At 55.4% G+C, this 12,780-nt stretch overlaps 2 protein-coding genes across 3 annotated transcripts in view; one reads left to right on the top strand and one right to left on the bottom strand.

Annotated features, from left to right (window-relative positions):
• Positions 1-12,780, top strand: part of SYN3 (synapsin III) — a 391,487-nt gene that overhangs the window by 136,154 nt on the left and 242,553 nt on the right. The gene's annotated exons all lie outside the window — the stretch shown is intronic.
• The window catches only part of TIMP3 (TIMP metallopeptidase inhibitor 3), a 53,341-nt gene that overhangs the window by 7,620 nt on the left and 32,941 nt on the right, over positions 1-12,780 (bottom strand). The window contains exon 2 of the mRNA XM_080662716.1: positions 4,822-4,904. Coding sequence (XP_080518842.1) covers positions 4,822-4,904 — 83 coding nt within the window. The remainder of the gene's footprint in view (positions 1-4,821; positions 4,905-12,780) is intronic.

Here is a 12,780-nt window from a genome sequence, read left to right as displayed (position 1 = left end):
CCGGGGAGACGCAGCCAGGCACTGCGCGAAGTGCTGTCCGCACGCGGTGTTCGGGTATGCCGTGGGGAGCGGGGCCCCCCACTTCCTCAGGGCTACATGGCGCCTCTCCGGCCTTAGTGGGAACCATGCTCAGGAGTGCTGCTGTGTGCCTCCGCCAAGGTGGCCTTCTGGGCCCAGCGCCTTCTCACTTGTGTGTGGAGGATCCCTGAGGGTTGGGCCAGTCTTTCAACCCGGGCCTCGCTCTGGGTCTGTCTTCCAGGCCTCGTCTGTCTATCGGAGCCTCAGTTCCCTCCGTGTGGGTCTTTGCCCTTTATCTCCTCTCCGCTTTGTGGTGAGAACCAGCCCCTGCTTAGAGTCCCATGACTTCGCTGCTTGACCCGTCAAACCCAGCGTAGCTTCGCCCCTGATCTGGAATTTGCAGGAGCCTCATGTAAACACGGCTCTAGCACCCGCACACGGTCAGACTCTAATGCGTCCCAAGTGATCGCGTCTGACAAACTCAGTGCTGCCTGGTAGGGTCTGTTCTGAAGATAACAATATGGTCAATGTATCGTAACGGCATGTTTTACTCATTTTGTTGTCTTTTCTTTGTAATAGTCCTATCTTGCCCTACATATTGATCCCAAAGGGTCCTGAGATCTGCAGTCATAGAGACCCAGGATTGGCTTGACAAATTTAGGAGGGTTACGATAGGGTTATCATGTCCTGACGTCAGAGAATTGGAGGATCAGAACTGAAAAGGATGCTATGGTAACCTAATCTAGCCAGCGCAGTGGAGGAGTAATGGTAAACCTGGGTGTCTGAAGACAGAGTCTTGTCGCTGCCTTGTGTGAGCCACGTGGAAAGCGACTCAGCTTCTTCGTCTGTGAAATGGGGCAAAGCACTTACTGCATAAGATGCTTTTGAGAATTAAGTGACTTAGAATAGCACCCAGTGCACAGCCTTCAGTAGAAGTCGCTTAAAATTCATAAGGAGCTTTCCCCGCATGGCCCTCTTCCCACGTGTCTTTGCCCACCCTCTCTTTTAGAGCCCGGAGTTAGAGCTGGCGTGGAGCTTCAGGTGTGAGCAAGTTGTTCTTTCTCTCCCCCAGCTGTACTGAGGCGTAGCTGACAGAGAGAACAGGTGTGTGTTTAAGGTGTACAGTGTGCTGTGTTGATATTTGTATAGCTGGTGCAGTGATGACCACAGTCCAGCTGGTTAGCACATCCATCCCCTCCTAGCGTTCCTTCCGTGTGTGAGACAGCGCTGAGTCCTACTCTCAGCAAACCCACAGTATTCAACCTGCACTGGTCGCCGGAGTCCCCCTGCCGGGCCTCAGCTCCCCGGCATTCTTTCATCCCCCATAGCTGAAACTTTGTACCCATTCCCCCACCTCCCAGCCACCGGGGATCGCCATTCTACTCTCTGCTTCTACGAGTTTGACTTTTTTGGACCCCACACAAGAGTGAAATTGTGCAGTATCTCTTTCTCTGTCTGGCTTATTTGACTTAGCATGTCTTCCGGGTTCATCCTGTTCTCACAAGTGACAAGGAGTCCTTTTTTAAAGCCGAATGCTATTCCAGTGTGTGTGTGTGTGTGTCTGATTCTACAAGGCCCTGGGCTCCCACCTCGGTAGTATCTACACCAGGTTGCAAGAAGTCCGCTTCCCTTGGGATGAAGGGACACAGTGTGAGGAAGACGTCTGAGGGCATCTATCAGTATTTCTCTGGTGTCCACGGTAGACCACTGTGCTGCACGCGGCTTTCATCACAAGCTCCTTTACACACCAAGCAACTGAGTTTGCAGCTAGTGCCCGACTGGGACCGGGCACATGGCCCTTCTCTCACAGCCTGCCGTCTGGCCGGGAGGCAGAGCCTGAGATTGGAGCCGGTCCCTTGCACACAGCTAATGGGACCCAGACCACGAAGAGTCCCAGGCAGAAAGAGGAAGAGACGCTGTGTGCTGGGGCAGGGGTGTCAGAGGCTTCCAGCCAGAGCTTCAAAGGCGAGACCCTGCTATTGCTCATCCCATCTGACAAGCCGCCCAAGGAAGGAAGCCCCCGGGGGCCAAGCATTCCAGTTGCCCAGCGGATCTATCTATCCTGCCAGAGTCAGGACCAGCACAGCTCACGACCAGCGGGCCTCCCCATGAGACCGGCTGGGACATAATGTCCCCACGTGCTGCGCCTGCAGCTGGCCCGAGAGCATGTCTCTACAGCACAAACAGCAGACTGCTTTCCCATGGTCCTGATAGGAGAGGCGGACCCCATAGATTACAGCGGCCACTTCTGGAAACTTCCACCTTCGCATCGCAGCCCCGTGGCTCAGCTCCCGCTAATCTCCAAGTTTGGCTTTGCAATGAGCTCCCTCAGCATTCTAACAGTCCCCCCCACCCCACCACCACCACCACCACCACCACCATCACCACCATGCACCCTAGGTCTCTGCACACTCGAGATGTGTCCGAGAGGCCATCCGGAGGCTCTGGAGTGAGCATATGGGAGAGGGTCTGCTTGTCTTTCATCTGAGTGAGAAGGGTTTTTGTTTGGGGGGGTTAAGGGGAGGGGGGACTCTGAGAATGAAGAGAGAGACCCCACAGGGTGACCTGACTTCTCAGGTTCTCCAAGTCCCCGTCGGCCTGCTTTAAGGGAGCCCCTGCTCCCCCAATCTCTGGGTAGATGCTAATCCGCTAGAATAAAGTGCCCAGGGAACCAGTGCCAAAGCCCATGCAGGCCGGCCTCCTGGCCTCTCCCCCTTCCCTCCTACAAAGATGTTTTTGTTACACTCTTTGCAGGATGTTGCAAGTCAAGAGTTACACTGCTGCAGGGCAAACCCACAAACTCCCGTGAACCTCTCTGTTCCCTGGGGGACTGAGTACAAACGGGGTGGGGTACCCCCAGAGTGGGCGGGCAGGAGGCACCCTGCTGCTGACCCATCCTCTCTGGCAGGAGAGTTGGGGAGTCATGTAAAGAACACACGGACTGGGAAGGAATCCTGACACCTCAGCGTGGGGACCAGAGCTGCTTTTCATCAACGCCTGCCCCTGAGTAAATCATTTCCCCTTGGCATCCCCTCAGAAGTAAAGGAGCCACTGGATGCCCTAATGCCCAGCACCTGGTTAGGAGCCTGGGCGGAGGCTGACGAATGAACCGCAGAGGACCAGTGTCCTGGGAGTGGGGGTGGGTGGCTCTGAAAGCTGATGGGCGAGCAAATGTTATTTGACCTCCAAACACCTCCCCCCCCGTCCCCAGTGGCTGGTCTGACACCACAGAGGAGAAATAGAACATCTGCCCACAGAAGGGCCCCTGGCCGTGCGTCCAGGCCCTGAAGGAAGGAGGGAAGCTGGGCAAACCTAGGAGCCATGGCCTCCCACTCTCTCCTGGCACAGAGAGTCTCCATGTGCAGGAGCAGCAGGGCAGGCAGGGGATGTGCCCCTAAACCTCCGCCCTGTCTGACCTGCCTTGGCTCACTGCCCACGCCAGGAGCTGTGCAGTGTGTTTCTGGGTTGTTGTTGCTCTTCTCGGTTCTCTCTCTCTGGCCGTCGGAAGGCATAAGCAGGTCCCATGACCACGCTCAGGCGGCCAAGGGCAGCTGGCCAGACCTGACTCTGGACATTACATAACCAGGAGGCTGTGGATGTTTCCAAGTCAAAGCAGCAGGTTCTACCCACTTAAGAGTGAGGCCCACAGGTCTGCCTCGGGGACAGACGGGTGCCTCTTGGGGCTGTGCACCCACCCTAACTGCTGGGGATGCAGATGTGAGCAAGGAGTAAAGGGGCTGGCAGTTCCCGGGGACCTGAGTGCACCCATTTTGAACTTATGATTCGTCACCCTGTGTCTTTTCTCCCCGCCGGCCTGCAGCTCCTAAATGCAGGAGCCCTGTTTTCCCAGGGGCCTCCACGGCTCCTGGCATACAGCGCTGCCCACAGGGAGCTGCTTACAGAGGTGGGTGATGGGCCAGCTGCCACATTATCCAGCACCTGAAGCAGCTCCTGTTTGGAAGGAACGTGGCCAGTGTCCCAGCATCTGGAAATGCCTCAGCCATAGGGCTCTTCGGGGCACGGAGCCCACCCCACGCTGTTAACACAGGGCAAAATCCAGGCCCAGGCGAGGGAGGGTTCCAAGGTCAGCGAGCTCCTCGGGAATGGAGTTGAGACCAGGAAGCGGGTTCCCTAGACTTGGAATCGGATGCCCTTAAGGCGGCTCCTTAGTGTGCGCACAGTGGGACCATGCTCAGGACTACGCTTAGCTGTATGGATCAGCCCAGCAAATGATGCTAACTAGCTGGGATGCAAGAAGACAAGGAAAACTGGGAAAATAGGTTAGAGGGCACAGTTCCTGTCTCCCGGTGAGGTTTCTGTGACCAGCACCAGCTCACTGTAAAGCTTTGAGGAGTAAACCTAAGTTGCAACGTCCGTGGCTGCACAAGACCTATGGGCATTGTTGAAACGCAAAGTCAGGGCTTGAAAGAGCCGTAAAGCAGTCCGGTCCAACCCCCTCGTTGTACAGATGGGGAGACCAAGGCCCAGCGACGGGTGGGTCCCAGTGAGCTGGCCAAGATCTCACGGTTACCAGGTAATGAGGCTGTCTGCTGTCCGATCCAAAGCCCAGCCTCAGAGGGACCCCACCTGCGCGGGCTCTGGGATGAAGCAGCCACCATCCCTGCCCGCCTTTCCACCCATCCCTTACTGCTGCCTCAGCAACACCCTCTCCAGCCAGGCGGAAGGGCTGGAGCGGGGGCTCAGACACTGCGTGAACACACACCACCCTGCCCCCCACAGGCCAGGCCTCCTCTGGCTGAACCAACCCAGAAAGCCTCCCGAAGCCGGGCTGCTGTCACTCACCTTCATCTGCTTTATGGTGTAGATCAGCGTGCCGTAGGGTCCCTCCTTCACCAGCTTCTTCCCCACCACTCTGGCCCGGATCACTGCAGAGAGAGGCAAGATGAGACAGGGAGGAGGTTAGGGAGGCCTGAACTACATCATACACCACATCTCGGGTGCCCATCCAGCCCCCAGGGGGCCTGGCATTGCTTTCTTACCGTTGAGCCAACTAGAATAGGTAACTGTGTGTATCAGAGCAAGAATTCAGATGAGGGACACTGGGCGGGGGGCGGGGGACAGGGAAGGCAGTTATCACTCAGGTTAATCACTCCAGTGTTCACAGTCACCACCCAGGAAATTCTACACCTGAGGAGTCTCTGGACTCTGTGTCACCACAATCCGAAATCTACTAGTACTTCACATGTCAGAGCTTCTCGCCCTCCCTCCATTGCCCATCCGACGTCGCATGGCCTCCCAGAGTTACTCACTCTCTTTCTACCAGGACCTCTTCCTGAGCCTCTTTTGGGGTTCTCCCTTTGTGTGTGTAAATTCACTGTGTCCTGCAGGTCCGCAGGGCCGCCATGCACCCCAGCCTCCCCTCCTGCCCCAGTCAGCATCTTGATGGGATCCTGGGTCTCCGGCATTCAGACGGCCAAGGATGCAGTGGCCTGTCACTCATGAGGGCGTGGTGGGGGGCAGTGCTGGGGAGTGTGGGCTCAGGAGCCCACTGAGCTGCTCCCATGCCAGCTCTGCTCCGCACGCTGTTAGGACTGTGGGCCAGTGACTTTGTTTCTGGCCTCCAGTTTCCTCCTCTAACGAAACCAGGGCACCAGGGGCACCAGTCCCCTGAAGAGAAGGGATCAGGCAAGACAGTGCATGTGAAGCGCATGGCACCGTGTCCTGGCTGTGGTGTACGTTACATGCATGTTACTTTCACCATGATTATCAGCATTGCCCAAAATAGAATGAATAGACAGACCACGAAAGGATTGTTTCCAGAAAAACAGCTCCCATTTATTGCACACCTACTATGAGCAATAGTACATACATCTCACTTCTTTACTTCTCACAACCACCTGACGGGGGGGTGGGGTGGGGGGGGGTGTTAGCATCCACATTACATAGATGAAGAAACAGACAGAGAAGTGAAGCCACTTCCTCTTTCTGATTATAAAGAGGGTGTAACTCCGCCCATGTCAGGGACTTGGAATGAGGATTAAACAAAAGATCCTATGAAATTTCTTACTCTTGCATCTGGGAGAAAGAAGGCGCTCGGTCAATATTGCGTGACTATGAACACGAAAATAATCAGACAGAACCAGGCTGACAATACTGGGAACAGAAGAGAGGGGTTGACTTTGAGATCACATAAGAAGCTGGGCGTTCTCTTTTTTACTTTTTGTGAAAAAGAAGCTAGTCTTAAGCTGGGGGGGTGTGGGGGCTGCCACAGGACACAGTCTGCATCAAGGGGGTCTAGATGCTAAGACCTTGACCAGAATGGAATGGATTTTGCATGTATAGCAGCTACGCTTTGAATCACAAGTTGAATACACACACACACACACACACACACACACACACACACACACACACACACCTGCCCATCCTGGTAGCTCCGTTATCCTTCCCCATTTGGAATGTCCCACCATCTTTCTCAACTCATCACCTCTAATCTCATACAAATGTATGACATCACCCATTGGGAGAACAAACGTTGCCCATCCGTTCACACGATGAACATAGATTTCTCTGTATTTTCTGGGAACCAGTTCCCTCATCCCAAGTGGATTCTGTCCTGTCCCTTCCCAAATGAACTCGGATCCTGCTTTCCCAGTCACACGTGAAGTCCGGACTCGGATGAAGTAACGGCCCCTCCAGCCCTTCTTGCCAGGGATGGCAGCACACGGAGCCCATTGGCAAAGTGAGCCACTGAGCGTAGGCAGCTCGACTGGGGAGGCGGCGAGAGGCTGTTTCCAAGTCTGCTGTAGAAGCGAGAGGTTGGCAGGACCCCAGGCTGGGCTCCCCCAAGATCCTGCCTGCACCTCTGCGTCCAACTTCACAGCAGCATCCTCGGCAGGGAGCCATCGTCCCAGAGGCCGGGACGGTTTCCTCCACACGGACTCCCACAGGCAGGTTGTAACAGCTGAACCGCTGGAGCAGAAAGCACAGCTGCCAGGGCTTTCCTATGGGCTCTTCCTGAATTCGTTTGGCTCCCTCTTCGCCTGCTTCATTCACACAGAAGGTAAACCAGGGAGCGACTCGTTGCCTGGGGTGGGGGGGACGTAGCAGAAGTCCTTTAAACAGCAACAGCTACTTTTCCTGGCTCCAGAAAGGCTTGGCTTCATTTGGACACAGCGTGTCATCCGCAGACCTGTCCCGTAAGGCTGGGTACCTCCTTCCTCACCCTGAAATGGCCTGAGCCTGGAACCTTTTCACCGGAGACCAGTTCAGTGAAAAGAGCGCGTTTTGTAGTCAGGAAGCCACCTCCGAGTTCGAGTTGCACCCTTACCGGGTGGCCTCAGGCAGAGCCCGTGTCCCCAGAGTTCTTTCCTCCTAAATCTGTCTGATTATCTTGGCCCAGTGCCCCTCACGTGGCTCACAAGTGATGTGCTTATTACCAAAGGAGCAGAGAGACGGCAGAGATGGCATTGAGGAGCCGGGCCCCGGAGCCTGACTGCCCGGGTTCAGATCCCAGCACTGGCACTGTGTGACCTCAGGGAAACTGCTAAACCTTTCTGTGCCTTCACTTCCTAACCTCTAAAATGGGAATGATGGTAGCAGTACCTCGTCAAGTTGCTGTGAGGTTATGAACAAGCACTGAGAACAGTGGTGGCCCAGCCCAAGCCACACGTGGCTTCCGTCCCTGTGGTTAACATTGCCACCACTACCGTGACTCCGGTCGTCACTCGTCCATCCTGGGCACCTTTGGGCTTCCAGCATGCCCTGTGAGCTGCAGCCTGGGGGTTCATCCCAGGACAGGAAGAAAGGCAGGCTCATCAGAATACTGTGGCCTTGCACAGTGTTAGGGAGATATGTGGCGGGGGTGGGGGGGGCACTCTTGACTGATCCGAACACAAGTGCCTGGAGCACCCACTTTTCCACAGACAGCTGTCCCCTGTCATCACCGTGTGTCACCCAAGTGCAGACTGCCAGGGCCAACCGAGATGCCAGGGTCATAGTCCAGTGTTTTTCCTTACGACAACAAAGCTGCACTAAAGTTAAACAACATTCTGCCTCCTAAATAGGCTCGCAAAGTCCTTCCAAAGTCAAGTCTCTGGCCAACTCCAGATCCACCTATTTGGTCTGTGAATTTAATATGTCTTTATTTGCTTCAGTTTCTCCTCTGCAGTTTAACTGTGTTCTATTTTGTACTTTCCTCTTTGGCAACAAGCATGCTGCGCCCAAGGCATTGGCTGGCCTGGGGGCCACGGTGGGCAGAGGAGGTGTGGGCGGGTCACAGTGCTCCAACAACAGACGTTTCCAGACTGGGAGCTGGCGGCACATCGGGCGTTCCCGCCACCTTGATGTGGCGGCTGGAAGCCAGCTTTATAGATTGGCGAGCTGACACCGGGGTTTTCTTTATTCTCCCTCATGCTGGAGAGTGGCCCACACTGTCCACCCAGTGTCCTCCGGCACCTACACCAACATGGGTGTGAACCGGGTTGGTATCCAGGGACCTGGGTTGGGTGCTGGGAGGGTGACAATAAGAAATCGAAGCCCCGTTTCCTGCCTCCACAGAGCACCGTCCAGTGGGAAGACCGGGTTTAAAAGCTCCTGCTAGGGGGCTGATGGCCAAGGTGCCGAGCACTGGTCGGACGAGGGGGTGAGGTGCAGCCTGAACCTCAGCCTCGGAGCCTCTCGTGCTCCTGGGAGGGACTCTGGGCTCCTGGGGGAATGACGCTCAAAAGCAAACACAGCGAAGAGCTTTTTAACTTGAAAGTGGTGAGAAGAACCTGGCCAGGCTGTGTGCTTGTGTGAAAAGATACTTTGTAACCCTGAAGCCAAAGCAGATGGCACACGGTCATGTTGCTGGTGGTGATTCCCTGTAGATTCTTAAATGTGCGCGTCGGAGGAAGACAGCAGGGACCTGAAAGAGGAAGGAAGGGTGCCTGCAACCCAGCTCCTCTAATGGTCACTTCCTGTTTATTTCCCTGGCATCATCCTCACAGGGTGGCAAAGGAAGGGTCCTTTCTGAGGCCAGATGCTCATGGCAAAGGTGATAAGCAGGAGGCCCCCACAGCTGGGCAGGGAGGCCCACAGAGCACCTGGCTCAGCCGCGGAGCATATCCCTGGCCCTCTGCCCCCTGCGTGTCAGTCTGTCCTCCTCGGGCGGGCCAGGCTCCCCTGCTCCTCAGCTGCCCTCCTGCTGGTCAGCCTCCGCTCCGTGCATTTCACTGCAGCGCATTAGTAAGTCCAGAGGAGAGGGAAGGAGCTACAGCTACCACTTCTCAAGCCCCTCTATGCGCCAGGCAGTACGAACATGTCATCTCACTTGTCCTCATGGTAACCCTGTGAGGTGGCTGTTCCTGTCCCCGTTTTCCGACGGTGGAAAAGAGGATCAGGTATCCTGAGGGCGGCGTTGCATCCCAAGGGGGAAAAACATCGGCGGGTCCCCCAGGAAAGTGGACTCCTTAAAAACCTGATTTTCATGGGACTAGTACTGATGGCAAAAGAGGTCGTCATTTTCCGGCACCTCCCCACCCCCACGGTCACTCTGCTAAGGATTAGAAAGGAGGAATGGTTTCTAGGGGGAAGGACCCCTAATATGCCCCCAATGATCCCCACATCCTCTTGACCACCCCACCACCCTCTCCCAGTCTCTCTCTCTCTCTCTCTCTCTTTCACACACACACACACCCTCTATTAGTAATGAGGATCGACAAGTAATCAGCATTAGCAATATAACAGAATATCATCTGTTTAGCACACGATGTTCCCCATCAAGGCTCCCATGGAAGAAAAAACAACTTAGAAACCACAAAACCCGATGCTCCTAAGGCTTCTCACAGCGCCCGAGTCTGAGGTTATTAGACTGATGAATTAGAGGAGGCGGTGTATCTGTAAAAAGGCACTTTGTAACCCTGGAGCGAGAGCAGGTGACGCGCTGTCATGTCACTGATGGTGATTTCCTGCAGATTCTTACATGTGCTGATCGGAGGAAGACAGAGGGGCTTGACATCGTTCCTCATCCCCTGAGCTCTTGTCTCCACCTTCCACGACCCTTTCCAGCTCCTTCTCAGGGATCTGCTGCCTCTTTGATGACATCTGTGCTTAAGCAAAGAGCCCTGGGAACGAAGAGGGGCCTGAGAGGCCTGCCCAGCGGGTCTCTTGGTCCCCAGCCTGTTGCTCACCACAACCCCAACCCCCTTCACAAAGACTCAGAACTTAAAAGATCAGTACAGGAGGCAGCCAATCGATGTTTCTCTCATACATGGATGTTACTCTGTCTAAAGCATGTTAGCATCTTTGGGTGAGGATGAAAAAAAAAAAAAAGATCAGCTCACGAAAAGCCCTGGAGACGTGGCTGTGATACACCTGAGTGAACAGACACAGAGCATGCGGAACCTGGGTGAAGTCCCTGCCCTGTCAATGTGAGACCTTGTGCAGGTCACTTCCCATTCCAGTTCCTAAGGTGGGAGTGGTGTGAACCAACCCCAAAGGGTTCCTGGGCTGACCTCAGCTCCTTGCCCCCACTCCACCGATGCAGCGTCATCAAGGTCAGCCGTGACCTTTGTGGTGCTCAGCCTGGTCAGCAGTGGGTCCCCTCATCCTCTTCTTACTCACATCCAGCCTGTGGCTTTCACACCATCCGTACAACTGGCGAGCAGCAGCCCACGTTTCTACAACGTCCAACCCAGAGCTCTCATGACCTTAATTCATATATCCAAGAGTCTACATCTCATCTGCATGTACCCCGGGAAGTTTAGCCAAACTCAGCCCACCCCAAACTGAGCTCCAAGATGGCCCTCCCCCACACCTGGGCCTCCGGTCCCCTTCCCCATCTCAGGAGACCGCAGCTGCTTCACGCTAGCACCCAGCCTCCTCACCACTCCTCCATCACCCCAGCACACCCCAGGGCCTTTGTCCTCGCAGTCCCCCTGCTGGGACCCACTTCCTGGAGTAGCCACACGGCTCCCTCCCTCAACTGTTTCAAATATCCCTGGTCAGGGGGCCTCCCCTGGTCCCCCCACGCCCCTCAGACTGGCCTTGCTGTGACAGTCCATGGCACTCACACTGTCTGACATATTATCTGTCCACTTGTTTGTTCACTGATTGGCTCCCCCGTTAGAATGGGCAGGTTCTCTGTGTTACTAACGGCTATAGCCAGGCTGGCACAGAGCAGGCCCCTAATGTGCATGTGATGAATATGAAGCTAAAAGTGCCACACACGGAGGATGATTTTTTAAAAAAGAAATAAAAAGATACATAGCTCCCCTGGGTAACCTCTGGCAGGTGACCAAGTCTTTCTGAGCCTTACTTAATCAGAAGGGGTTGGTGGTCCCTAGCTGGTTTGGCTCAGTGGATAAAGCATCAGCCTCTGGACCAAAGAGTCCTGGGTTTGATTCCAGTTAAGGGCATGTACCTGGTTGGGGCTCGTGCAGGAGGCAACCAATCGGTGTGTTTCTCTCACATCGGTGTTTCTGTCTCTCCCTCTCTCTTCCACTCGCTCTAAAAATCAATGGGAAAATACCCTCAGGTGAGGATTTTAAAAAAAAGAAGAAGGGGGTCTGGTGGCCGTTCTCAGCTCCGAGGGTCAGATAAACGTCTGGTCGGCATTCGTGGATTGAGCATTGTGCTAGGCTCACAGGGAGAGGGAGCTGCATGAGCCCCGAGGAGCCTGGGAGCCAGAGTTTAGAGGGACAGGGAGCTGCATGAGCCCCGAGGAGCCTGGGGGCCAGAGTTCAGAGGGACGGGCAAGGAGACAGGGGAATGGCACCCAGAATGGCAACAGGGCATTGGGAGCAATCACAGAGGCCCGGGACGGCACAAGGAGGGGGGCGTCTGCGGGAGAGGAGGGGTGTCAGGAGCTCCCTGGAGGTGATAGCGGACCTGGAAAGAGACTCCGCTTGCTTCATGTGTATCTAGAGGAAGGAGAAGCCTGGGTCCGGCCTGGGGAAGGGGCCCGGGAGAGCAGCTGGGGGTCAGGCAGAATGGCCCGGCTCCCAGCAGAGCCAGGACAGACGCCCGCCTCTCCGGACAGATGGCCGGGGAGAAGGGAGGGAGGTGGGGCCGGGCAGCCTGGTGAGGACAGACGGCTCCTCCGAGAAGTCTCGAAAATAGGCTCTTCCTGACCCTACCCCGTCCCCTGACAGCCCTTGGCTCTTGTCGGTTTCAAAGGCCCTTCTGGATGTCAGAGCCGAGGCCCCACAGTTCAGAGGCGCCCCCAGTCCAGATGGGGAGGCTCTAGTTCAAAGCCTGTCCTGACGAACTCTTTCCGCTGAGTAGAAATATTAATCTTGGTTTTATTTAAGCAGGGGATTTTTGGCAAGAAATGAACCCCTGCGGCTAAAAATAAACCCAAACACACACACACACACACACACACACACACACACACACACACACACTCTCTCTCTCTCTCTCTCTCTCTCTCTCTCTCTCTCTCTCTCTCTCACTCACTCACACACACTCAGAAAAATCTGGGGAGCTGCAAATCATTTCAACCCAAGTTTCCATCACAGGGAAAGCTATTAAAACCAGGAGGATATTGAAACCTCCCTCTGTACAGAGACCCTTGTTTCTCAGGGCCTGCCTTGTGTGCTGGGGTCCCCCAGGCAAGCTGTCCTGGGGGTGCCCTGTGCCGGGCCTCCCGACGAAGAGCAAGGAGGGGCTTGTGGGGGCTCCCTGCTCCCCCACCCCTCATAACCGCTGTGGGTCTGTGCTGGAGCAGCCCGGGGCCCGCTGACGTCTGTTGTCTATGAAATGAAGGGGCCAGGGAGGGCAGTAGAGGGAACACGGGTCCAGAAAGGTCAAGTTGCC

Source organism: Plecotus auritus (assembly GCF_963455305.1).
Source record: "Plecotus auritus genome assembly, chromosome: 3".
NCBI classification, from domain to species: domain Eukaryota; kingdom Metazoa; phylum Chordata; class Mammalia; order Chiroptera; family Vespertilionidae; genus Plecotus; species Plecotus auritus.
The sequence above is the reverse complement of the archived record's forward strand: the minus strand, read 5'-3'. Positions and strand labels throughout refer to the sequence as shown.